At 54.6% G+C, this 27,284-nt stretch overlaps 1 protein-coding gene across 1 annotated transcript in view; it reads left to right on the top strand.

Annotated features, from left to right (window-relative positions):
• LOC116944478 (putative RNA-binding protein 19) overlaps positions 1 to 27,284 on the top strand; it is a 53,058-nt gene that overhangs the window by 13,052 nt on the left and 12,722 nt on the right. The window contains exons 11-23 of the mRNA XM_032958104.2: positions 1,695 to 1,898; positions 2,090 to 2,220; positions 7,589 to 7,707; positions 8,139 to 8,235; positions 9,443 to 9,553; positions 10,343 to 10,687; positions 18,372 to 18,609; positions 19,507 to 19,628; positions 21,073 to 21,133; positions 21,446 to 21,525; positions 22,845 to 22,900; positions 25,284 to 25,412; positions 25,955 to 26,066. Of these exons, the coding sequence (XP_032813995.2) occupies positions 1,695 to 1,898; positions 2,090 to 2,220; positions 7,589 to 7,707; positions 8,139 to 8,235; positions 9,443 to 9,553; positions 10,343 to 10,687; positions 18,372 to 18,609; positions 19,507 to 19,628; positions 21,073 to 21,133; positions 21,446 to 21,525; positions 22,845 to 22,900; positions 25,284 to 25,412; positions 25,955 to 26,066 (1,805 nt within the window). The remainder of the gene's footprint in view (positions 1 to 1,694; positions 1,899 to 2,089; positions 2,221 to 7,588; positions 7,708 to 8,138; positions 8,236 to 9,442; positions 9,554 to 10,342; positions 10,688 to 18,371; positions 18,610 to 19,506; positions 19,629 to 21,072; positions 21,134 to 21,445; positions 21,526 to 22,844; positions 22,901 to 25,283; positions 25,413 to 25,954; positions 26,067 to 27,284) is intronic.

Raw genomic sequence — 27,284 nt, 5'->3', positions numbered from 1 at the left:
CTGGTGTCAAGGACATGGGCTCGCATCTGCTGGTCCGTCACTATGTAGTCCAGCAGATGTTCTTGCTTGGACCCGGCATGCATTAATGATGTTGTGTGGATGCGTCAATGCCGGAACAGCGTGTTGGTAATTACAAGCCCATGGGCTGCACAAAAATCTAGCAGCCTCCTACCGTTGTTTTTCAGCTGATCCGGCCCATGCCCTCCAATCACTCCAGACCAGCATCATGACCAACTCCGGCATTGAAGTCACCCAACAAGATGACTCTATCCCGAGGGGCCACTTTAGCCAGCACCTGTGACAGGAGGTGATAGAAGTCATCTGACTCATCGGCTTTGCCTGCATCCCTCCACGGATGTTCGTCTTCGGTGGGGGCATAAGTAACCACGACCACTAATCCTCGCCTCCGATTGATGGGAAGGCGAGCCCAAAGTAGCCGGGGGCTTACAGCTTCCCACACCTCACCGCCAAGCTCCCACGCCCCCTTCATTCTTTTGTTCAAAAGAAGAGCCACACCCTGTTGTTTGGCAGTCTGCTGCCCCGAGTAGAGGACTTGTCCACCCCTCGTGGTAGCAGGAGCCAAAACTGGTCCACCGGACCTCCTGAATGCCACAGAGATCCAGGCGGTACCGGTCCAGCTCCTGACAGAGGAGTGGCAGCCTCTCCTCCGCAGTGAGCGTTCGAACATTCCACGTGGCCAAACGAGAAGTGGCTTTTCGTTGTTTCTGGAGGAGCCCCGAGGGTAGATATTCAATCTTCTGGCTCCGCCAATTGGGGTCTGGCCAGGAGACGTCATAGACGCCTGTCCCCCCGGGGCCTCCGGCACAAGCTTATTAGTTACATATTTAAGTCGTAGTTTCGTGGTAATTTTTTGAAGGTGGAGGGGTTAAATTTTGATTTAAAGCTTTCGTGACTGCAGTAATTCATATTCTTAGCCCTTTCGGTAAAGTCACGTTGAAGGGAAACAATAAAATAATAAAATATATATAAAAACAATAAAAATTCTCACGACGTTTCGACCATAACACAAACGGTCGTCATCAGGTGTGTCGGAGGGGTTACCAGCCCCTCGCACCCGTCCAGAGCCCCCGTTTAGCCCCTGTGGTGGTCACAGACGCCATGAGGGGAGGAGCCAATCGGAATTGGCTCCTCCCCCCGCAGCACTGTCCACGACAGAGTTGCCCGTCCGGCACCGCGAGGAGGTAGGGGGTTGTTTTCCCTGACACGCACACACTGTACAACACACACGCACACACTGTACAACACACACGCACACACTGTACAACACACACGCACACACTGTACAACACACACGCACACACTGTACAACACACACGCACACACTGTACAACACACATGCACACACTGTACAACACACACGCACACACTGTACAACACACATGCACACACTGTACAACACACACGCACACACTGTACAACACACACGCACACACTGTACAACACACACGCACACACTGTACAACACACACACACACTGTACAACACACACGCACACACTGTACAACACACACGCACACACTGTACAACACACACGCACACACTGTACAACACACATGCACACACACATGATGGGGGTCACGTGACATCCCGGCACGTGTAATGCCATGACGCGACCCCGTGACCCCACGATCACATGACCCCCCCCCCCCCTCCCGCCCCCCCCCCCCCCCCAGGCGAGCGCTACATTGAGGTGGCACGTGACACGAGACCGGGGGGCAAGCCCCCCCCACCGGGTGCCCCCACCCCCCGGGGCCTCCCCGGCCCCCCAGAGGATGGTCTCCCCGCCCCCGATGTGGGCGACACCGGGCGGCTCTTTGTGAGGAACCTGCCCTACACCTGCAGCCAGCACGACGTGGAACAGCTGTTCAGCAAACACGGTGGGGGGACTGGTGGGGGGACTGGTGGGGGGACTGGTGGGGGGACTGGTGGGGGGACTGGTGGGGGGACTGGTGGGGGGGGGGGTTATGGGGGGGGAGTGGGGGGAGGAGTGCTCCCACTGGCTGCCCTGTGACCTCTCCACCCCCCACCCCCCACCTCCCCCCACCCCCCCCACCGTGTTGCCCCCCAGGGCCCCTGTCGGATGTTCGTTTTCCCCTGGACACGATGTCCGGCCGCCCCAAGGGCTTCGCGTTTGTTGGGTTTGTGCAGAGCGAGGACGCCGTACGTGCCCTCGCTCTGCTCGACGGCTCCATCTTCCAGGTGGGTCACCCCCGCGGAGACGGAGCGGCGGAGCGGCGGAGCGACGGAGCGGCCACGGGGGCCAGCGTGCGCGTGTGTGTACTGTGTGTGTACTGTGTGTGTGTGTAGTGTGTGTGTGTGTGTACTGTGTGTGTGTGTGTACTGTGTGTGTGTGTGTGTGTACTGTGTGTGTGTGTGTACTGTGTGTGTGTGTGTACTGTGTGTGTGTGTGTACTGTGTGCGTGTGTGTGTGTACTGTGTGTGTACTGTGTGTGTACTGTGTGTGTGTGTGTACTGTGTGTGTGTGTGTACTGTGCGCGTGTGTACTGTGTGTGTGTACTGTGTGCGTGTGTGTGTGTACTGTGTGTGTACTGTGTGTGTGTACTGTGCGCGTGTGTGTACTGTGTGTGTGTGTCTACTGTGTGCGTGTGTGTGTGTACTGTGTGTGTACTGTGTGTGTACTGTGTGTGTGTGTGTACTGTGTGTGTGTGTGTACTGTGCGCGTGTGTGTACTGTGTGTGTGTACTGTGTGCGTGTGTGTGTACTGTGTGTGTACTGTGTGTGTGTACTGTGCGCGTGTGTGTACTGTGTGTGTGTGTCTACTGTGTGCGTGTGTGTGTGTACTGTGTGTGTACTGTGTGTGTGTGTGTACTGTGTGTATGTGTACTGTGTGTGTGTGTGTGTACTGTGCGCGTGTGTGTACTGTGTGTGTGTGTGTACTGTGCGTGTACTGTGCGTGTGTGTGTGTACTGTGCGTGTGTGTGTACTGTGCGTGTGTGTGTACTGTGCGTGTGTGTACTGTGCACGTGTGTGTACTGTGTGTGTGTGTGTACTGTGTGTGTGTACTGTGTGTGTGTGTGTACTGTGCGTGTGTGTACTGTGCGTGTGTGTACTGTGCGCGTGTGTGTACTGTGTGTGTGTGTGTACTGTGTGTGTGTGTGTGTACTGTGTGTGTGTGTACTGTGCACGTGTGTGTACTGTGCGTGTGTGTGTACTGTGTGTGTGTGTGTGTGTACTGTGTGCGTGTGTGTACTGAGCGTGTGTGTACTGTGCACGTGTGTGTGCTGTGTGTGTGTGTACTGTGTGTGTGTGTACTGAGTGTGTGTGTACTGTGCACGTGTGTGTACTGTGCGCGTGTGTGTACTGAGCGTGTGTGTACTGAGCGTGTGTGTACTGTGCACGTGTGTGTACTGTGCGTGTGTGTACTGTGCGGGTGTGTACTGTGTGTGTGTGTACTGTGTGTGTGTGTGTACTGTGTGTGTGTGTACTGAGTGTGTGTGTACTGTGCGCGTGTGTGTACTGTGTGTGTGTGTACTGTGTGCGTGTGTGTACTGTGTGCGTGTGTGTACTGTGCGCGTGTGTGTACTGTGCGCGCGTGTGTACTGTGCGTGTACTGTGCGTGTGTGTGTACTGTGCGTGTGTGTGTACTGTGCGTGTGTGTACTGTGCACGTGTGTGTACTGTGCGTGTGTGTACTGTGTGTGTGTGTGTACTGTGCGCGTGTGTGTACTGTGCGTGTGTGTACTGTGTGTGTGTGTACTGTGCGTGTGTGTACTGTGCGCATGTGTACTGTGCGCGTGTGTGTACTGTGCGTGTGTGTACTGTGCGCGTGTGTGTACTGTGCGTGTGTGTACTGTGTGTGTGTGTGTGTAGTGTGTGTGTGTGTACTGTGTGTGTGTGTGTACTGTGTGTGTGTGTGTACTGTGTGTGTGTGTGTACTGTGTGTGTGTGTGTGTACTGTGTGTGTGTGTGTACTGTGTGTGTGTACTGTGTGTGTGTGTGTACTGTGTGCGTGTGTGTGTGTACTGTGTGTGTACTGTGTGTGTACTGTGTGTGTGTGTGTACTGTGTGTGTGTGTGTACTGTGCGCGTGTGTGTACTGTGTGTGTGTACTGTGTGCGTGTGTGTGTGTACTGTGTGTGTACTGTGTGTGTGTGTGTACTGTGCGCGTGTGTGTACTGTGTGTGTGTGTCTACTGTGTGCGTGTGTGTGTGTACTGTGTGTGTACTGTGTGTGTGTGTGTGTACTGTGTGTGTGTGTGTACTGTGTGTGTGTGTGTGTACTGTGCGCGTGTGTGTACTGTGTGTGTGTGTGTACTGTGCGTGTACTGTGCGTGTGTGTGTACTGTGCGTGTGTGTACTGTGCACGTGTGTGTACTGTGCACGTGTGTGTGTACTGTGTGTGTGTGTGTACTGTGCGTGTGTGTACTGTGCGTGTGTGTACTGTGCGCGTGTGTGTACTGTGTGTGTGTGTGTACTGTGTGTGTGTGTGTACTGTGTGTGTGTGTACTGTGCACGTGTGTGTACTGTGCACGTGTGTGTACTGTGCGTGTGTGTGTACTGTGTGCGTGTGTGTGTACTGTGTGCGTGTGTGTACTGAGCGTGTGTGTACTGTGCACGTGTGTGTACTGTGTGTGTGTGTACTGTGTGTGTGTGTACTGAGTGTGTGTGTACTGTGCGCGTGTGTGTACTGTGCGCGTGTGTGTACTGAGCGTGTGTGTACTGAGCGTGTGTGTACTGTGCACGTGTGTACTGTGCACGTGTGTGTACTGTGCGTGTGTGTACTGTGCGGGTGTGTACTGTGTGTGTGTGTACTGTGTGTGTGTGTACTGTGTGTGTGTGTACTGAGTGTGTGTGTACTGTGCGCGTGTGTGTACTGTGTGTGTGTGTACTGTGTGTGTGTGTGTACTGTGTGCGTGTGTGTACTGTGCGCGTGTGTGTACTGTGCGCGCGTGTGTACTGTGCGCGTGTGTGTACTGTGCGTGTATTGTGCGTGTGTGTGTACTGTGCGTGTGTGTGTACTGTGCGTGTGTGTACTGTGCACGTGTGTGTACTGTGCGTGTGTGTACTGTGTGTGTGTGTGTACTGTGCGCGTGTGTGTACTGTGCGTGTGTGTACTGTGTGTGTGTGTACTGTGCGTGTGTGTACTGTGCGCATGTGTACTGTGCGCGTGTGTGTACTGTGCGTGTGTGTACTGTGCGCGTGTGTGTACTGTGCGTGTGTGTACTGTGTGTGTGTGTACTGTGCGCGTGTGTGTACTGTGCGTGTGTGTACTGTGTGTGTGTGTACTGTGCGTGTGTGTACTGTGTGTGTGTGTACTGTGCGTGTGTGTACTGTGTGTGTGTGTACTGAGCGTGTGTGTACTGTGCGTGTGTGTACTGTGCGTGTGTGTGTGTACTGTGCGTGTGTGTGTACTGTGCGTGTGTGTACTGTGCACGTGTGTGTACTGTGTGTGTACTGTGTGTGTGTGTGTACTGTGCGTGTGTGTACTGTGCGTGTGTGTACTGTGCGCGTGTGTGTACTGTGTGTGTGTGTGTACTGTGTGTGTGTGTGTGTACTGTGCGTGTGTGTGTACTGTGTGTGTGTGTGTACTGTGTGCGTGTGTGTACTGAGCGTGTGTGTACTGTGCACGTGTGTGTACTGTGTGTGTGTGTACTGTGTGTGTGTGTACTGAGTGTGTGTGTACTGTGCGCGTGTGTGTACTGTGCGCGTGTGTGTACTGAGCGTGTGTGTACTGAGCGTGTGTGTACTGTGCACGTGTGTGTACTGTGCGTGTGTGTACTGTGCGGGTGTGTACTGTGTGTGTGTGTACTGTGTGTGTGTGTGTACTGTGTGTGTGTGTACTGAGTGTGTGTGTACTGTGCGCGTGTGTGTACTGTGTGTGTGTGTACTGTGTGTGTGTGTGTACTGTGTGCGTGTGTGTACTGTGCGCGTGTGTGTACTGTGCGCGCGTGTGTACTGTGCGCGTGTGTGTACTGTGCGTGTACTGTGCGTGTGTGTGTACTGTGCGTGTGTGTGTACTGTGCGTGTGTGTACTGTGCACGTGTGTGTACTGTGCGTGTGTGTACTGTGTGTGTGTGTACTGTGCGCGTGTGTGTACTGTGCGTGTGTGTACTGTGTGTGTGTGTACTGTGCGTGTGTGTACTGTGCGCGTGTGTACTGTGCGCGTGTGTGTACTGTGCGTGTGTGTACTGTGCGCGTGTGTGTACTGTGCGTGTGTGTACTGTGTGTGTGTGTACTGTGCGCGTGTGTGTACTGTGCGTGTGTGTACTGTGTGTGTGTGTACTGTGCGTGTGTGTACTGTGTGTGTGTGTACTGTGCGTGTGTGTACTGTGTGTGTGTGTACTGAGCGTGTGTGTACTGTGCGTGTGTGTACTGTGCGTGTGTGTACTGTGTGTGTGTGTACTGTGCGCGTGTGTACTGTGCGCGTGTGTGTACTGTGCGTGTGTGTACTGTGCGCGTGTGTGCACTGTGCGTGTGTGTACTGTGTGTGTGTGTACTGTGCGCGTGTGTGTACTGTGCGTGTGTGTACTGTGTGTGTGTGTACTGTGCGTGTGTGTACTGTGCGTGTGTGTACTGTGCGTGTGTGTACTGTGCGCGTGTGTACTGTGCACGTGTGTGTACTGTGCGTGTGTGTACTGTGTGTGTGTGTACTGTGCGTGTGTGTACTGTGCGCGTGTGTACTGTGCACGTGTGTGTACTGTGCGTGTGTGTACTGTGTGTGTGTGTGTACTGTGCGCGTGTGTGTACTGTGTGCGTGTGTGTACTGTGTGCGTGTGTGTACTGAGCGTGTGTGTACTGTGCGTGTGTGTACTGTGCGCGTGTGTGTACTGTGCGCGTGTGTGTACTGTGTGCGTGTGTGTGTACTGTGCGTGTGTGTACTGTGCGTGTGTGTACTGTGTGTGTGTGTGTACTGTGTGTGTGTGTACTGTGCGTGTGTGTGTACTGAGCGTGTGTGTACTGTGCGTGTGTGTGGACTGAGCGCGTGTGTGTACCGTGCGCGTGTGAAGTGCACATAGCCTGGCACAAGCGGTGACGTCTCCGCTACTTAGTGGCGAATGGCGGTTGTTGTTGAGTATGAGCGGTGGTGTAGTGGTTAGCTCGCTGCGCTACGAACCCGGCGATCTGAGTTGGATTCCCGCTCAGCTACCACCAACACCGATGACGATTATCTGAACCGGTCCTGTAAACAGGTACTCAAGTGAGCACCTGGTGCGGCGGTGTGTAGTAAACATCGCCACTAGGGAGACAAAGGCGGCCGGGGGTGGTGCTGGCCACCCACCCCCTTGTGTGCCGTATCGGCCTTCATAGGTGCTGCTCGCTCACAGCACTTGCCCCAACAGCCTGTGTAGTCCATAATAGAGGTTAATTTTTGGGGCTTGATCGCGTAGATATATAAATGTTGTGTCGTTAAACCCGCCACCACCCGACACAGCCAACTAGTAAGGGTTGTCACGTGAACAAGAACGTGGCCAATTCGTTACTAGCACAGCACACCGCTTAGTGCGTGTTGGAGAGTCAATCCGCAACGTTTACAATCTGCGTGGGCTCCACCGCTCGGGATCCTTGTCTTGTTACGTGGTGAAGAGTGAGCGCGGTGTGCGTCTGTCAGGGTCGCATGCTGCATGTGCTGCCCGCGATGGTGAGGAAGGAGGAGGAGGGTGAGGAGGTGGGCCCCACCTCGTCCACCTCCTCGTACAAACGCGACAAGGAGAAGCGCGACAAAGCAAGGTGACAGTCGCATCGTCATCGCCATCGTCGCTGCCATCGTCACCATCGCCATCGATATCGCAGTCGTCATTCAACTAACCTCATCAGTATCTTGAGCGCCGTGCTATCGTTATCATCATCATCATTCGATCATCGCCATCATCATGAAGACATTGATGAACCCGATTGCGGAGTCAGGGAAGCGATGATTTCAATGCTCTTGTTGGTTGTGAAGATGCTGATGAAGGTGGTTGTGATGATGGTGACGGTGAATATTGTGATGGTTGTGATGATGATGGTGACGTCCACAAGGTGTTGCGTCGACGACGTCGACGACGAGGTGGTCGTGGTGATGATGATGGCGATGATTCTGATTATGATGATGGTGACGAGGTGGTGGCGACAATGACGACGCCGATGATGACGAGGGTGGGGTTCCGTGTCTCTCTCAGCTCCCACAACTGGAACGCTCTGTTCCTGGGCATCAACGCAGTGGCAGACGCCATGGCCACCGCTTACGGCACCAGCAAGAGGCGCGTGCTGGACCACGTGAGTGTCTCTGTGTGTGTGTGCGTGTCTGTGTGTCTGTGTGCATGTGTGTGTCTGTGTGTGTCTGTGTGTGTGTGTCTGTGTGTGTGTGTGTCCTGTGTGTGTGTGTGTCTGTGTGCGTGTCTCTGTGTGTGTGTGTCTGTGTGTGTGTGTGTCTGTGTGCGTGTCTGTGTGTGTGTGTGTGTCTGTGTGTCTGTGTGTGCATGTGTGCCTGTGTGTGCATGTGTGTCTGTGTGTGCATGTGTGTCTGTGTGTGTGTGTCGGTGTGTGTCAGTGTCGTGGGGAGCGGTGGTGTAGCGTTTAGCGCACTGCGCTACGGACCTGGCGGCCCGAGTTCAATTCCCACTCACGGCCTACACCAGTGACGATTATCTGAACCGGTCCTGGGCCTCCCCTAGGTCGACTCAGCCTCAATGAGTACCTGTTGCGGCGTGTAAAAACATCACCGCTGGGGAGACAAAGACGGTCGGGCGTGGTGCTGGCCACCCACCCCCTCGTGTGGCGTTCCGGCCTTCATAGGTGCTCGCTGACAGCACTTGCCTCTACAGTCTCTGAAGGCTATACGTGGGATCTTTGTCTTTTGTGTCAGTGTGTGTCAGTGTCGTGGGGAGTGGTGGTGTAGCGTTTAGCGCTACGCTGCGCTACGAACCTGGCGATCCGAGTTCGATTCCCGCTCACGGCCTACACCAGTGACGATTATCTGAATCGGTCCTGGGCCTCCCGTAGCCTCAAAGGAGTACCTGGTGCGGTGTGTAGTGAACATCGCCCCTAGGAAGACAAAGGTGGCCGGGCGTGGTGCTGGCCAGCCACCCCTTGCCCCAAACGTTTGTTAAGGCCTATGCGGGGGGATCTTTGTCTTTGTGTGCGGGGGGATCTTTGTCTTTGTGTGCGTCGGTGATGATTATCTGAACCAGTGCTGGGCTTCCCCTAGGTCGACTCGGCCTCATACGGGTACCCGGTGCGGTGTTTAAACGTCTTAATTTCGGGAGACAAAGGCGGCCAGGCGTGGTGCTAGCCTCCCATTTCATACCCCTTGGATGCGTGCTGTGTCGTCCTTCACAGGTGCTGCTCGCTAACAGCACTTGCCCCAACAGCCTGTGTAGGATATACGGGGGGGGGGGGGCGAGTCTTCATTCTTTGTCGCTGTGTGTGTGCGTCGCCGTGTGCTCCTGGCTCCACGGTCCTCCGCTCCCCGCCGGTTGCCCAGGAGACGGAGGGCAGTGCGGCGGTGCGGCTGGCCCTGGGGGAGGCGGAGATCGTCACGGAGACGCGGCGCTTCCTCGAGGAGGCCGGAGTCCAGCTCAACGCGTTCGGCCAGGTGAGGGCCCCACAACGGCCATCGTGAACCCACCCACACGGCCCACACCGCCCACAAGGCCATCGTGAACCCACCCACACCACCCACACGGCCATCGTGAACCCACCCACACGGCCATCGTGAACCCACCCACACGGCCCACATTCCCACACGGCCATCGTGAACCCAGCCACAAGGCCCACACCACCCACAAGGCCATCGTGAACCCACCCACACCACCCACAAGGCCATCGTGAACCCACCCACACGGCCCACACGGCCATCGTGAACCCACCCACACGGCCATCGTGAACCCACCCACACCACCCACAAGGCCATCGTGAACCCACCCACACGGCCCACATGGCCATCGTGAACCCACCCACACCGCCTACATTCCCACACGGCCATCGTGAACCCACCCACACCGCCCACACCACCCACAAGGCCATCGTGAACCCACCCACACCGCCCACACCACCCACACCGCCCACACCACCCACACCACCCACACGGCCATCGTGAACCCACCCACACCACCCACACCACCCACACGGCCATCGTGAACCCACCCACACTACCCACAAGGCCATCGTGAACCCACCCACACGGCCCACACGGCCATCGTGAACCCACCCACACCGCCCACACCACCCACACGGCCATTGTGAACCCACCCACACCGCCCACACCACCCACACGGCCATCGTGAACCCACCCACACGGCCATCGTCAATTGCAAATGGATGAAGACGATGTGAACGAGGTGATGATGGTGGTTCCCTTCCCTCCCCCACCCACCCCGTGTAGCCCACCTCGTCACGGAGCGACCGCGTCTTCCTCATCAAAAACCTCCCGGCCAGCGCGGACTTCACGCGCGACGACCTCCACGCCATCGTCGCGGGCGGTGGAGACGACGACGACGACGAAGACGACGACGACGCCGGCGGTGGCGGTGGCGGTGGGGGTGGCGGTGGGGGTGGGGGGGCGGGTGGGGACGCGCGGCACCGTGCCCTGGGGGCCCTGCTGGGCCGCGCCGCGGGGCCCGGGGGCCTCTCGCGCCTCCTGCTGCCCCCCCGCGGCCTCACGGCGCTGGCCGAGTTCTTGGGGCCCGACGCCGCCAAGAGGGCCTTCACGCGGCTGGCCTACAGCAAGGTGGGGGCACAGAGACGAGACCCATAGACTCACTCGCACGGAGAGAGACCCGTAGACTCACTCGCACACAGTAGAGACACATAGACTCACTCACACAGAGTAGAGACACATAGACTCACTCGCACAGAGAGAGACATAGACTCACTCGCACAGAGACAAGACCCATAGACTCACTCGCACAGAGAGAGACACATAGACTCACTCGCACAGAGACAAGACCCATAGACTCACTCGCACAGAGAGAGACACGTAGACTCACTCGCACAGAGACAAGACCCATAGACTCACTCGCACAGAGAGACCCATAGACTCACTCGCACAGAGACGAGACACATAGACTCACTCGCACAGAGAGACCCATAGACTCACTCGCACAGAGACAAGACCCATAGACTCACTCGCACAGAGAGAGACACATAGACTCACTCGCACAGAGACAAGACCCATAGACTCACTCGCACAGAGAGAGACACGTAGACTCACTCGCACAGAGACAAGACCCATAGACTCACTCGCACAGAGAGACCCATAGACTCACTCGCACAGAGACGAGACACATAGACTCACTCGCACAGAGAGACACGTAGACTCACTCTCACAGAGAAGAGACACGTAGACTCACTCGCACAGAGAAGAGACCCATAGACTCACTCGCACAGAGAGAGACCCATAGACTCACTCACACAGAGAAGAGACCCTTAGACTCACTCGCACAGAGAGACCCATAGACTCACTTGCACAGAGAGACCCATAGACTCACTCGCACAGAGTAGAGACCCATAGACTCACTCGCACAGAGAGACCCATAGACTCACTCGCACAGAGACGAGACACATAGACTCACTCGCACAGAGAGACACGTAGACTCACTCTCACAGAGAAGAGACACGTAGACTCACTCGCACAGAGAGAGACACATAGACTCACTCGCACAGAGACAAGACCCATAGACTCACTCGCACAGAGAGAGACACGTAGACTCACTCGCACAGAGACAAGACCCATAGACTCACTCGCACAGAGAGACCCATAGACTCACTCGCACAGAGACGAGACACATAGACTCACTCGCACAGAGAGACACGTAGACTCACTCTCACAGAGAAGAGACACGTAGACTCACTCGCACAGAGAAGAGACCCATAGACTCACTCGCACAGAGAGAGACCCATAGACTCACTCACACAGAGAAGAGACCCTTAGACTCACTCGCACAGAGAGACCCATAGACTCACTTGCACAGAGAGACCCATAGACTCACTCGCACAGAGTAGAGACCCATAGACTCACTCGCACAGAGAGACCCATAGACTCACTCGCACAGAGACGAGACACATAGACTCACTCGCACAGAGAGACACGTAGACTCACTCTCACAGAGAAGAGACACGTAGACTCACTCGCACAGAGAAGAGACCCATAGACTCACTCGCACAGAGAGAGACCCATAGACTCACTCACACAGAGAAGAGACCCTTAGACTCACTCGCACAGAGAAGAGACCCATAGACTCACTCGCACAGAGAGACCCATAGACTCACTCACACAGAGAGACCCATAGACTCACTCGCACAGAGAGACCCATAGACTCACTCGGACAGAGAGAGACACGTAGACTCACTCGCACAGAGAGACCCATAGACTCACTCACACAGAGACGAGACCCATAGACTCACTCGCACAGAGACACCCATAGACTCACTCGCACAGAGAAGAGACCCATAGACTCACTCGCACAGAGAAGAGACCCATAGACTCACTCACACAGAGAAGAGACCTATAGACTCACTCGCACAGAGAGACCCATAGACTCACTCGCACAGAGAGACACGTAGACTCACTCGCACAGAGAGACCCGTAGACTCACTCGCACAGAGAGAGACACATAGACTCACTCGCACAGAGAGACCCATAGACTCACTCGCACAGAGAGACCCATAGACTCACTCGCACAGAGAGACCCATAGACTCACTCGCACAGAGAGAGACACGTAGACTCACTCGCACAGAGAGACCCATAGACTCACTCGCACAGAGAGAGACACATAGACTCACTCGCACAGAGAGACCCATAGACTCACTCGCACAGAGAGACCCATAGACTCACTCGCACAGAGAGAGACACGTAGACTCACTCACACAGAGGGACCCATAGACTCACTCGCACAGAGAGAGACACGTAGACTCACTCGCACAGAGAGACCCATAGACTCACTCACACAGAGTAGAGACCCATAGACTCACTCCCACAGAGAGACCCATAGACTCACTCGCACAGAGAAGAGACCCATAGACTCACTCACACAGAGTAGAGACCCATAGACTCACTCCCACAGAGAGACCCATAGACTCACTCGCACAGAGAAGAGACCCATAGACTCACTCGCACAGAGACACCCATAGACTCACTCACACAGAGAGAGACACATAGACTCACTCGCACAGAGAGACCCATAGACTCACTCACACAGAGAGACACATAGACTCACTCGCACAGAGTAGAGACCCATAGACTCACTCGCACAGAGTAGAGACCCATAGACTCACTCGCACAGAGACGAGACCCATAGACTCACTCGCACAGAGTAGAGACCCATAGACTCACTCGCACAGAGACGAGACCCATAGACTCACTCGCACAGAGAGAGACACGTAGACTCACTCGCACAGAGAGACCCATAGACTCACTCGCACAGAGTAGAGACCCATAGACTCACTCGCACAGAGACGAGACCCATAGACTCACTCGCACAGAGAGAGTCACGTAGACTCACTCGCACAGAGAGACCCATAGACTCACTCGCACAGAGAAGAGACCCATAGACTCACTCGCACAGAGAAGAGACACATAGACTCACTCGCACAGAGTAGAGACCCATAGACTCACTCGCACAGAGAGACCCATAGACTCACTCGCACAGAGAGACACGTAGACTCACTCACACAGAGAGACACGTAGACTCACTCACACAGAGAGACACGTAGACTCACTCGCACAGAGAGACCCATAGACTCACTCACACAGAGAGACCCATAGACTCACTCGCAAAGAGACAGACCCATAGACTCACTCGCACAGAGAGACCCATAGACTCACTCCCACAGAGAAGAGACCCATAGACTCACTCGCACAGAGACAGACCCATAGACTCACTCGCACAGAGAGACACGTAGACTCACTCGCACAGAGAGACCCATAGACTCACTCGCACAGAGAAGAGACCCATAGACTCACTCGCACAGAGAGACCCATAGACTCACTCGCACAGAGAGACCCATAGACTCACTCACACAGAGAAGAGACCCATAGACTCACTCGCACAGAGAAGAGACCTATAGACTCACTCACACAGAGAAGAGACCCATAGACTCACTCGCACAGAGAGACCCATAGACTCACTCGCACAGAGAAGAGACCTATAGACTCACTCACACAGAGAAGAGACCCATAGACTCACTCGCACAGAGAAGAGACCCATAGACTCACTCGCACAGAGACGAGACCCATAGACTCACTCGCACAGAGAGTCCCATAGACTCACTCACACAGAGACGAGACCCATAGACTCACTCTCTCAGAGACGAGACCCATAGACTCACTCCCACAGAGAGACCCATAGACTCACTCGCACAGAGAAGAGACCCATAGACTCACTCCCACAGAGAAGTAGACTCACTCTCACAGAGACGAGACCCATAGACTCACTCTCACAGAGACGAGACCCAGAGACTCACTCGCACAGAGAAGAGACCCATAGACTCACTCGCACAGAGAAGAGACCCTTAGACTCACTCCCACAGAGAGGAGACCCATAGACTCACTCGCACAGAGAGAGACACGTAGACTCACTCCCACAGAGAAGAGACCCATAGACTCACTCCCACAGAGAAGTAGACTCACTCCCACAGAGAAGAGACCCATAGACTCACTCGCACAGAGACAGACCCATAGACTCACTCGCACAGAGAAGAGACCCATAGACTCACTCTCACAGAGACGAGACCCAGAGACTCACTCGCACAGAGAAGAGACCCATAGACTCACTCGCACAGAGAAGAGACCCATAGACTCACTCCCACAGAGAAGAGACCCATAGACTCACTCGCACAGAGAAGAGACCCATAGACTCACTCCCACAGAGAAGAGACCCATAGACTCACTCGCACAGAGAAGAGACACATAGACTCACTCGCACAGAGAGTCCCATAGACTCACTCGCACAGAGACGAGACCCATAGACTCACTCGCACAGAGAGTCCCATAGACTCACTCGCACAGAGACGAGACCCATAGACTCACTCGCACAGAGAAGAGACTCATAGACTCACTCGCTCAGAGAGTCCCATAGACTCACTCACACAGAGACGAGACCCATAGACTCACTCGCACAGAGAGTCCCATAGACTCACTCACACAGAGACGAGACCCATAGACTCACTCGCACAGAGACGAGACCCATAGACTCACTCGCACAGAGAAGAGACCCATCGACTCACTCGCACAGAGAAGAGACCCATAGACTCACTCACACAGAGAAGAGACCCATAGACTCACTCACACAGAGAAACCCATAGACTCACTCGCACAGAGTAGAGACCCATAGACTCACTCGCACAGAGAGACCCATAGACTCACTCGCACAGAGAAGAGACCCATAGACTCACTCGCACAGAGAAGAGACCCATAGACTCACTCGCACAGAGACGAGACCCATAGACTCACTCGCACAGAGAAGAGAACCATAGACTCACTCACACAGAGAAGAGACCCATAGACTCACTCGCACAGAGACGAGACCCATAGACTCACTCACACAGAGAAGAGACCCATATACTCACTCCCACAGAGAAGAGACCCATAGACTCACTCGCACAGAAAAGAGACCCATAGACTAACTCGCACAGAGAAGAGACGCATAGACTCACTCACACAGAGAGTCCCATAGACTCACTCACACAGAGACGAGACCCATAGACTCACTCGCACAGAGAGTCCCATAGACTCACTCACACAGAGACGAGACCCATAGACTCACTCGCACAGAGACGAGACCCATAGACTCACTCGCACAGAGAAGAGACCCATCGACTCACTCGCACAGAGAAGAGACCCATAGACTCACTCACACAGAGAAGAGACCCATAGACTCACTCACACAGAGAAACCCATAGACTCACTCGCACAGAGTAGAGACCCATAGACTCACTCGCACAGAGAGACCCATAGACTCACTCGCACAGAGAAGAGACCCATAGACTCACTCGCACAGAGAAGAGACCCATAGACTCACTCGCACAGAGACGAGACCCATAGACTCACTCGCACAGAGAAGAGACCCATAGACTCACTCACACAGAGAAGAGACCCATATACTCACTCCCACAGAGAAGAGACCCATAGACTCACTCGCACAGAGAGACCCATAGACTCACTCGCACAGAGAAGAGACGCATAGACTCACTCACACAGAGAAGAGACCCATAGACTCACTCGCACAGAGAAGAGACCCATAGACTCACTCGCACAGAGAAGAGACACATAGACTCACTCGCACAGAGAGTCCCATAGACTCACTCGCACAGAGACGAGACCCATAGACTCACTCGCACAGAGAGTCCCATAGACTCACTCGCACAGAGACGAGACCCATAGACTCACTCGCACAGAGAAGAGACTCATAGACTCACTCGCTCAGAGAGTCCCATAGACTCACTCACACAGAGACGAGACCCATAGACTCACTCGCACAGAGACGAGACCCATAGACTCACTCGCACAGAGAAGAGACCTATATACTCACTCCCACAGAGAAGAGACTCATAGACTCACTCGCACAGAGAAGAGACCCATAGACTCACTCGCACAGAGAGTCCCATAGACTCACTCGCACAGAGACGAGACCTATAGACTCACTCGCACAGAGAAGAGACTCATAGACTCACTCGCTCAGAGAGTCCCATAGACTCACTCACACAGAGACGAGACCCATAGACTCACTCGCACAGAGACGAGACCCATAGACTCACTCGCACAGAGAAGAGACCCATAGACTCACTCACACAGAGAAGAGACCCATAGACTCACTCGCACAGAGACGAGACCCATAGACTCACTCGCACAGAGAAGAGACCCATAGACTCACTCACACAGAGAAGAGACCCATAGACTCACTCGCACAGAGAGACCCATAGACTCACTCACACAGAGACGAGACCCATAGACTCACTCACACAGAGAAACCCATAGACTCACGCGCACAGAGAAGAGACACGTAGACTCACTCGCACAGAGACGAGACCCATAGACTCACTCACACAGAGAAACCCATAGACTCACTCGCACAGAGAGACACGTAGACTCACTCGCACAGAGAAGAGACACGTCGACTCACTCGCACAGAGAAGAGACCCATAGACTCACTCGCACAGAGAAGAGACCCATAGACTTACTCGCACAGAGAGACCCATAGACTCACTCGCACAGAGAAGAGACCCATAGACTCACTCGCACAGAGAAGAGACCCATAGACTCACTCGCACAGAGAAGAGACCCATAGACTCACTCGCACAGAGAGACCCATAGACTCACTCGCACAGAGAAGAGACCCATAGACTCACTCGCACAAAGAGACCCATAGACTCACTCGCACATAGAAGAGACGCATAGACTTACTCGCACAGAGACGAGACCCATAGACTCACTCGCACAGAGACGAGACCCATAGACTCACTCGCACAGAGAAGAGACCCATAGACTCACTCGCACAGAGAAGAGACCCATAGACTCACTCGCACAGAGAAGAGACCCATAGACTCACTCGCACAGAGAAGAGACCCATAGACTCACTCGCACAGTCATATGGGTTTAGTTTATCGTCCTTCTGCCACACCTCCGATTAGCACTGTTGGCTCTGTACGGCACGAAAGAAGCTCAACAAACGCACGCACATAACTGAGGTCTGTTTTTTTGTTCGATCGCGTAAACACATAAATGTGTCGTTAGACCCGCCACCACCCGACACAGCCAACTAGTAAGGTTTGTCACGTATACAGAACGTGGCCAATCCATTACAAGTTCAGCAGCACGCCGGTGGGTTGGAGAGTAAACCCACAACTTTTACAATCTGAGTACGACGTTTCGCCAGTAATTACAACCGGCATAGTCGGGCGACCTCCAGATTTCTCGAGAAATCCTCCTGTTTTCGTTCTCAAGTAGAGGGGATAAATGTGACGTCCGCCACGTGCACATACGCACGTCCACCTGTTTACACCTCTACTGGGATAGAGCGTTGCTCCCTCGCACGCGCGGCTTTTTCTCCGGGGTGCTACCCGAGCTTCCTCCCACGCGTGTGAGCACTCATTCGCTGCCCGGCCGCCGCCGCCGCCGCCTCGTCGCTCCTCTGCGTGTGGTTCATCCTCCTGGTGCCCGTTGAGTCGACGGCCACGACTGAACGGGGGGCCATCGCCCGAAACGCCGGCCATCATTTGATTTTTTTTCCCGTTTCATGGCCGCACACGGCGTTGTTGGCCAACCGCGTTGAGATTCGTGCGATGTGCGCGCGACTCTGTGCGTTACGTGCGCGTGTCTGTGCGTACACGCGCGTGCGTGTGTTGTGTGTGTGTGTGTGTCACGTGTGTGTTGTGTGTGTTGTGCACACGCGCGGCTGGCATGTGGCGACCGCAGTTCAAGAGCGTGCCTCTCTTCCTCGAGTGGGCGCCCATCGACGTGTTTGCCAAGAGGTCGCAGGAGGTCGGAGGGCAGCCGGACGCGGGAGTCGGGGGTCATGTGGAGGTCACGGGTCAGGCCCCCGGACGCCCCCCCCGCGGCTCCCAGCAGCAGAAGAGGAAAGAGGAGGAGGTGGAGGAGGAGGAGGAGGAGGGGAGAGCAACGGCGGTGGAACCAGAAGGAGTGAGAGGCAAGGGTGAGTGGGCGTGTGTGTTTGTGTGTGTGTGTGCCTGTGCGCGTGCTGTGTGTGTGTGGAGCGGAGAGGGGGCTAAACGGGTGCGAGAGGACGTGGAGCTGAGTGGACTTGCCGATGACCGGTACCAGCGGTGTCAAGATCGGCCTCTGTGGAGGAGGCTCGTGAAGGATGCTACTGGGCAGTTGGAGGCAGTCGCCCTCCAGCAACAGCGGAGGGCAGAGGAGCGACGCTCACAACAACGTGCGGAGCGCCGGGTGGCTAAAGCACAGCAGGTTGGCACAGTAGGGGGCACAGGTGGTGCATCAGCCAGTCATCTTAGTCAGTCGACCCGTGGCACCTGCTGGGTCTGCCCAGTGACCTCCTGCCAGCGGGCGTTCGACACTTCACGTGTGCCTTGACGTGCACCTAGCCTGGCACAAGCTCCGTCGCGACTTCGCCGCCACTTAGTGGCGAACGGCGGTCGTGGTTGTTGTTGGGGAGCGGTAGTGTAGCGGGTTAGCGCTGCGATTATCTGAACCCGTCCTGGGCCTCCCCTAGGTCGACTCGGCCTCGAATGACGACCCGGCGCGGCGTGGTGAAACATCGCCATTGGGAAGACAAAGGCGGCAGGGCGTGGTGCTGGCCACCGAACCCCCGGGCGTGCCGTGCCGGCCTTCATCTTTGTCTCTGTGTGGGCTATGGGGGTGGGAGTGGGGGTGGAGTCTTTGTCTCTGTGTGGCGTGGCATGGAGAGAGAGTGGGGGGCTGTCTCTCTCCTTCCCACCCAACGGAGCCCCCCCCCCCCCGCCTCCAGCGGTGGTGGGGCTAGCCGGCAGTTGCGGGGGGCTGCACGTTTGTGTGACGGCTTCGCTGCGTGTGTGTATGTGGGGGGGGGGGGGGCCCGTCTTGTGCTTGGCAGAAACAAAACCTGGCAAGGACGATGATGATGATGATGACGACGACGAAGATCAGCATCTTCCTGGCTGCACCATCTTCATCAAGAACCTCAACCTCCTCACCAGCGAAGAGACTCTTCAGCAGGTGACACCACCACCGTCGCCGTCTCGTGGGTGTGGTGTGACGGGCATGGCGGTGTGTGTTGTGCCGCGTCTGTGACGCGTGTACGTTTTCTTGCCGTGTGTGACACACCTGCGTGTTGTGATGCGCACGTGCGTTGTGACGTATGCGTGTGTTGTGACGCGTGTGTTGTGGCGCGTGTGTTGTGACACGTGCGTTGTGACACGTGTGTTGTGACACGTGCGTTGTGACGCGTGCGTTGTGACGCGTGTGTTGTGGCGCGTGCGTTGTGGCGCGTGCGTTGTGACGCGTGCGTTGTGACGCGTGTGTTGTGACACGTGCGTTGTGACGCGTGCGTTGTGACGCGTGTGTTGTGACGCGTATGTGTGCGTGTTGTGACGCGTGTGTTGTGACGCGTGCGTGTGTTGTGACGCGTGCGTGTGTTGTGACGCGTGCGTGTGTTGTGACGCGTGTGTGCGCGTGTGTTGTGACGCGTGTGTTGTGACACGTGCGTTGTGACGCGTGTGTTGTGACGCGTATGTGTGCGTGTTGTGACGCGTGTGTTGTGACGCGTGCGTGTGTTGTGACGCGTGCGTGTGTTGTGACGCGTATGTGTGCGTGTGTTGTGACGCGTGTGTGCGCGTGTGTTGTGACGCGTGTGTTGTGACACGTGTGCTGTGACGCGTGCGTGTGTTGTGACGCGTGTGTTGTGACACGTGTGCTGTGACGCGTGCGTGTGTTGTGACGCGTGTGTTGTGACACGTGTGCTGTGACGCGTGTGCTGTGCAGGTGTTGTGATGCGTATGTGTGCGTGTGTTGTGACGCATGTGTTGTGACGCGTGTGCTGTGACGTGTGTGCTGTGACGCGTGTGCTGTGACGTGTGTTGTGACGCGTGTGTGTGCGTGTGTTGTGACACGTGTGTTGTGACGTGTGTGCTGTGACGCGTGTGCTGTGATGCGTGTGCTGTGACGTGTGTTGTGACGCGTGTGTTGTGACGTGTGTGTTGTGACGCGTGTGTTGTGACGCGTGTGTTGTGACGCGTGTGTTGTGACGCGTGTGTTGTGATGCGTGTGCTGTGACGTGTGTTGTGACGCGTGTGTTGTGACGTGTGTGTTGTGACGTGTGTGTTGTGACGCGTGTGTTGTGACGCGTGTGTTGTGACGCGTGTGTTGTGACACGTGTGTTGTGACGTGTGTGCTGTGACGCGTGTGCTGTGATGCGTGTGCTGTGACGTGTGTTGTGACGCGTGTGTTGTGACGTGTGTGTTGTGACGCGTGTGTTGTGACGCGTGTGTTGTGACGCGTGTGTTGTGACGCGTGTGTTGTGATGCGTGTGCTGTGACGTGTGTTGTGACGCGTGTGTTGTGACGTGTGTGTTGTGACGCGTGTGTTGTGACGCGTGTGTTGTGACGCGTGTGTTGTGACGCGCGTGTTGTGACGCGCGTGTTGTGACGCGTGTGCTGTGCAGGTGTTCTCGAAGTGTGGCCGTCTGCGCAGCTGCAGTTTGTCTCGCAAGACAAACACGTCTGGTGAGTGTTCACACACTCGCAGCACTCGCCCCCAACAGCTCAGGTAGGCTGCATGGGGCGTCTTTGTCTTTGTGGTGTCTGCGTGTGTGTGCGTGTGTGTGTCTGTGTGCACGCACCCTCGTGTACGTACACACACACACACACACGCAAGGAGAGCACTGCCTCAATGTGTGAACATCGCCACTGGGTCCTGGCCACCCGACCCCCTCGCACGCTGTGGCCGGCCTTCATGTTTCGCGAACAGGATTAGCTCCCGACCGTTTGTGAAGGCTGTCTGGGGCGGGGGGGGCCCACCGTTGTCTTTGTGCGCAGGAGAGAAGCTGTCGATGGGCTATGGGTTTGTGGAGTTTCGTGAGCCAGCATCGGCTAAAAAAGCTCTCAAGACCCTCCAGGTAAGTCTTCATCATCATCATCATTGCCACCGCCATCACCGCCATAGACTCGCGCAGAGACCCATCGACTTACTGCGCTAGTTTTCAGGTCCCTGTGTGAGTCGGTGAGCACCACGGTGGGGAGATGTTAACTGCCTCACTTGGTATGCAGCAAGTTTTGGATGTGATCCCGACCCTGATGTTCGTATTTTTGCAGTTTGCGTGTCTCTCTCCCTGCATGGATTTTTGTCCGGGTCGTCCTCCGGTTTTTCCCTCCACATTTAGAATCAACGTCACGCGTTTAGAGTATTTGACTGCTATATATATATTTGGATATGATGAGCCACTTCGCTGAGCTATCATTTGTGACCAGGTTGCTTCTGAACAAAGAGCTACACAGCTCAGTGGGTCTTACCTGGCAAAATAAAAAATAGTAATTCACACAGAGACCTGTGAGTCTGCGGGTCTCCGTGCGAGTTTGTGGGTCTCTGTGTGAGTCTGCGGGTCTCCGTTTAAATCTGCGAGTTTCCGTGTGAGTCTGCGGGTCTCCTTATGAGTTTGTGGGTCTCCGTGCGAGTTTGTGGGTCTCTGTGTGAGTCTGTGGGTCTCTGCGAGTTTGTAGGTCTCTGCGAGTTTGCAGGTCTCTGTGCGAGTCTGTGGGTCTCCGTGCGAGTTTGCGGGTCTCTGTGCGAGTCTGTGGGTCTCAGTGTAAGTCTGTGGGTCTCTGTGTGAGTCTGTGGGTCTCTGTGCGAGTCTGTGGATCTCTGTGTGAGCCTGTGGGTCTCTGTGTGAGCCTGTGGGTCTCCGTGTGAGTCTGTGGGTCTCTATGCGAGTCTGCGGGTCTCCGTGTGAGTCTGCGGGGATCTCTGTGTGAGTCTGTGGATCTCCGTGCGAGTCTGCGTGTCTCTGTGTGAGTCTGTGGCTCTCTGTGTGAGTCTGTGGGTCTCTGTGTGAGTCTGCGGGTTTCTGTGTGAGTCTGTGGGTCTCTGCGAGTCTGTGCGTCTCTGTGCGAGTCTGTGGGTCTCTGTGTAAGTCTGTGGGTCTCTGCGAGTCTGTGGGTCTCCGTTTGAATCTGCGATTTTCCGTGTGAGTCTGTGGATCTCCGTGCGAGTCTGCGGGTCTCCGTGCGAGTCTGCGGGTCTCTGCGAGTCTGTGGGTCTCTGTGTGAGTCTGTGGGTCTCTGTGCGAGTTTGCGGGTCTCTGTGCGAGTCTGTGGGTCTCTGCGAGTCTGTGGGTCTCTGTACGAGTCTGTGGGTCTCTGTGCGAGTCTGTGGGTCTCTGTGCGAGTCTGCGGGTCTCGATGCAAGTCCGGGTCGATGAATCTCTGTGGTCGTGTGTAGCACGCGATGGTGGACAACCACAAGGTGGAGCTGAAGATATCGGAGAGAGCGACACGGTCAGTGGTGGTGATTATGATGGTGGTGGTTGTGTTGATGGTGTTGATGGTGGTGGTTGTGTTGATGGTGTTTGTGGTGGTGATGTTGGTCGTTGTGTTGATGGTGGTAGTTGTGTTGATGGTGTTTGTGGTGATGATGTTGATGTTTGTGTTGATGGTGTTTGTGGTGGTGATGTTTGTGGTTGTGTTGATGGTGTTGGTGATGTTGGTGGTTGTGTTGATGGTGTTGGTGATGTTTGTGTTGATGGTGTTGATGGTGGTGGTTGTGTTGATGGTGTTTGTGGTGGTGATGTTTGTGGTTGTGTTGATGGTGTTGGTGATGTTGGTGGTTGTGTTGATGGTGTCTGTGGTGGTGATGTTGGTGGTTGTGTTGATGGTGTTGGTGATGTTGGTGGTTGTGTTGATGGTGTTGGTGATGTTTGTGTTGATGGTGTTGATGGTGGTGGTTGTGTTGATGGTGTTTGTGTTGGTGATGTTGGTGGTTGTGTTGATGGTGTTGGTGATGTTTGTGTTGATGGTGTTGATGGTGGTGGTTGTGTTGATGGTGTTTGTGTTGGTGATGTTGGTGGTTGTGTTGATGGTGGAGTGTGGTAGCGCTTAGCGTTAGGCTGAGCTGCAAACCCGGCGACCCGAGGTTCGATTCCCGCTGCCGGCCAACGTCAGCGACCATTATCAGAACCGGTCCTGGGCCTCCCCTAGGTCGACTCCGCCTCAAATGAGTGGCCGGTGTGATGTGTGATCATCGCCACTGGGGAGACAAAGGCGGTCGGGCGTGGTGCTGGCCATCCACGCCCTCGTGTGCCGTCCCGGCCTTGATAGGTGCTCGCTAACAGCACTTGCCCCTACAGTCTGTTAAGGCTATTTGGGGGGGGGGAGGTGTTTGTCTTTTTGTTCATGGTGTTGATGTTCATGTTTTTGTTAATGTGTTGGTGGTGTTGATGGTGTTAATGTGTTGGTGGTGTTGATGGTGTTGATGGTCTTAATGTTGTTGATGGTGTTGATGGTCTTAATGTTGTTGATGGTGTTGGTGTTAATGTGTTGGTGGTGTTAATGTGTTGGTGGTGTTGATGGTGTTAATATGTTGGTGGTGTTGGTGTTAATGTGTTGGTGGTGTTGATGGTGTTAATGTGTTGGTGGTGTTGATGGTGTTAATGTGTTGATGGTGTTGATGGTCTTAATGTTGTTGATGGTGTTGATGGTTTTAATGTTGTTGATGGTGTTGGTGTTAATGTGTTGGTGGTGTTAATGTGTTGGTGGTGTTGATGTTCATGTTGTTTATGGTGTTGATGGTCTTAATGTTGTTGATGGTGTTGGTGTTAATGTGTTGGTGGTGTTGGTGTTAATGTGTTGGTGGTGTTGATGGTGTTTGTGTTGATGTGTTGGTGGTGTTGATGTTCATGTTGTTGATGGTGTTGATGGTCTTAATGTTGATGATGGTGTTGATGGTCTTAATGTTGTTGATGGTGTTGATGTTAATGTGTTGGTGGCGTTGGTGTTAATGTGTTGGTGGTGTTGGTGTTAATGTGTTGGTGGTGTTGGTGTTAATGTGTTGGTGGTATTGGTGTTAATGTGTTGGTGGTGTTGGTGTTGATGGTGTTTGTGTTGATGTGTTGGTGGTGTTGATGGTGTTGGTGTTGATGTGTTGGTGGTGTTGGTGTTAATGTGTTGTTGGTGTTGGTGTTAATGTTGTTGATGGTGTTAATGTGTTGGTGGTGTTGGTGTTAATGTGTTGGTGGTGTTGGTGTTGTTGGTGGTGTTGGTGTTGTTGGTGGTGTTGATGTTAATGTGTTGTTGGTGTTGGTGTTGTTAATGTTGTTGATGGTGTTGGTGTTAATGGTGTTGGTGTTAATGTGTTGGTGTTAATGTGTTGGTGGTGTTGTTGGTGGTGTTGTTGGTGGTGTTGATGGTGTTGGTGTTAATGTGTTGGTGGTGTTGGTGTTAATGTGTTGGTGGTGTTGGTGTTGTTGGTGGTGTTGATGTTAATGTGTTGTTGGTGTTGTTAATGTTGTTGATGGTGTTGGTGTTAATGGTGTTGGTGTTAATGTGTTGGTGTTAATGTGTTGGTGGTGTTGATGGTGTTGGTGTTAATGTGTTGGTGGTGTTGGTGGTGTTGGTGTTAATGTGTTGGTGGTGTTGGTGGTGTTGTTGGTGGTGTTGATGGTGTTAATGTGTTGTTGGTGTTGTTAATGTTGTTGATGGTGTTGATGGTGTTTGTGTTAATGTGTTAGTGGTGTTGGTGGTGTTGATGGTGTTGGTGTTGTTGATGGTATTGGTGTTAATGTGTTGGTGGTGTTGGTGTTAATGTGTTTGTGGTGTTGGTGGTGTTGGTGTTGGTGGTGTTGTTGTTGGTGGTGTTGATGGTGTTGGTGTCGATGTCCCCCAGGAGTGGCACGGGGTCCCCACGGGCCCCCAAGGACCCCGTGGCCCCGACCGCCCCCGCCCGCTGCTCCAAGCTGCTCGTGAGGAACGTCCCCTTCCAGGCCAAGGCCCAGGAGATACGCGAACTCTTCAGGTGCCGGTGGTGCCCCCTCGTGGTGGTGGCGATGGTGCTGCTGATGGTGCTGCTGATGGTGCTGCTGATGGTGCTGCTGATGGTGCTGCTGATGGTGCTGTGGATGGTGTGCTGATGGTGCTGCTGATGGTGCTGCGGATGGTGCTGCTGATGGTGCTGCTGATGATGATGCTGATGAGGATGCTTATGAGGATGATATTGATGCTGATTATTCTAATGGTGTCGGTCATGGCGATGGTGATGGTGGTTGATAGCAATGGTGGAAATGGTCATGGTGGTGGCGATGGTGATGATGCTGCAGATGCTGCTGCTGATTATGCTGATGCTGATGCTGTAGCTGGTGCTGATGCTGCTGCTGATGATGCTGATACTGATGCTGATTATTTTTATGGTGCCGGTCGTGGAGATGGTGATGGTGCTGCTGCTGATTATTTAGGTGCTGCTGCTGCTGATGCTGACGATGTTGAAGCTGCTGCTGATGCTGCTGCTGATGCTGCTGATGCTGCTGATGCTGCTGCTGATGCTGCTGTGTGTGACTGCAGCACGTTTGGGGAACTGCGCTCCGTGCGGTTGCCCCGGAAGCCGGGTGCCGGCGCTGGCACTAACCACCGCGGCTTCGCCTTTGTGGACTTCATCAGCACGCGCGCCGCCCGGGTCAGTGCACCTAGCCTGGCACCCGCCACCCAGCGAGCGAGCGTACACCCGGGCGCGTGTCTGTGTGCGTGTCTGTGTGCGTGTCTGTGTGCGTGTCTGTTTATGTGTCTGTTTATGTGTGTGTCTGTCTGTGTGTGTGTGTGTACGTGTGGGGAGCGATAGTGTAGCGGTTAGCGCGCTGCGCTATGAACCTGGCGACCCGGGTTCGATTCCGGCTCACGGCCAACACCAGTGACGATTATCTGAACCGGTCCCGGGCCTCCCCTAGGTCGACTCAGCCTCAAATGAGTACCTGGTGCGGTGTGTAAACATTGCCACTAGGGAGACAAAGGCGGTCGGGCGTGGTGCTGGCCACCCACCCCCTCGTGTACCGTTCCGGCCTTCATAGGTGCTCGCTAACAGCACTTGCCCCTACAGTCTGTTAAGGCTATACGGGGGATCTTTGTCTTTTGTCTGTCTGTGTGAGTGTGTGTGTGTCTGTGTGTGTGTGTCTCAAATATTGGAGGAAGAAGTCATCCCCTGTGAGTGGCTGGCTGAGGTGCCATCTGTTGAGGAAGTACTGAAGGCGATCCGGAGTCTGAGACCAGGAAAGGCAGCGGGATAAGATGATCTCCCAAGCGAAATGCTGAGGGAGGGTGACATTTGTGCACAGACTGCCCTATATGACATCATAACAACAGTCTGGACCACTGGACGGGTTCCACAGGATTAGAAGGATGCCCTGGTGGGTCCCCCTCTTTAAGAAGGGGGACCGCACAGACTGTAACAACTACAGGGGCATCTCACTCCTCATTGTGCCGGGAAAGGTCCTGGCAAGGATTATTCAACATCGCCTCGCCAGGCACGCGGAGGAGAGGCTTGCGGAGCCCCAATGCGATTTCAGGAAAGGGCGGTCCTGCACAGATGCCATATTTTCTGTCCGTCTGCTACAGCAGAGGTGTAGGGAATTCCAACAAGACCTACATCTCTGCTTTATTGACCTGGTCAAGGCCTATGATACCATCAGTAGGCCTGGGCTCTGGGTTGTTCTTCGTGCTTTTAGAGTCCATGACCCTCTGCTCACGATTATTAAGGACCTTCATGATGGTGAGCAGGCCCGGGTAAAACTACGTGGCCGGGATTCAGAGCCATTCCCTGTACACCTTGGGGTACGACAGGGATGTCCTCTGGCTCCCACATTATTTAACATCTATTTTGACCACGTAGTTCGTGAAGCCT

This window comes from Petromyzon marinus, chromosome 21 (assembly GCF_048934315.1).
Source record: "Petromyzon marinus isolate PM22_M1 ecotype Great Lakes invasive population chromosome 21, UKy_Petmar_22M1.pri1.0, whole genome shotgun sequence".
Classification (NCBI taxonomy): domain Eukaryota; kingdom Metazoa; phylum Chordata; class Hyperoartia; order Petromyzontiformes; family Petromyzontidae; genus Petromyzon; species Petromyzon marinus.
This window is presented reverse-complemented; position numbering and strand designations above follow the sequence as displayed.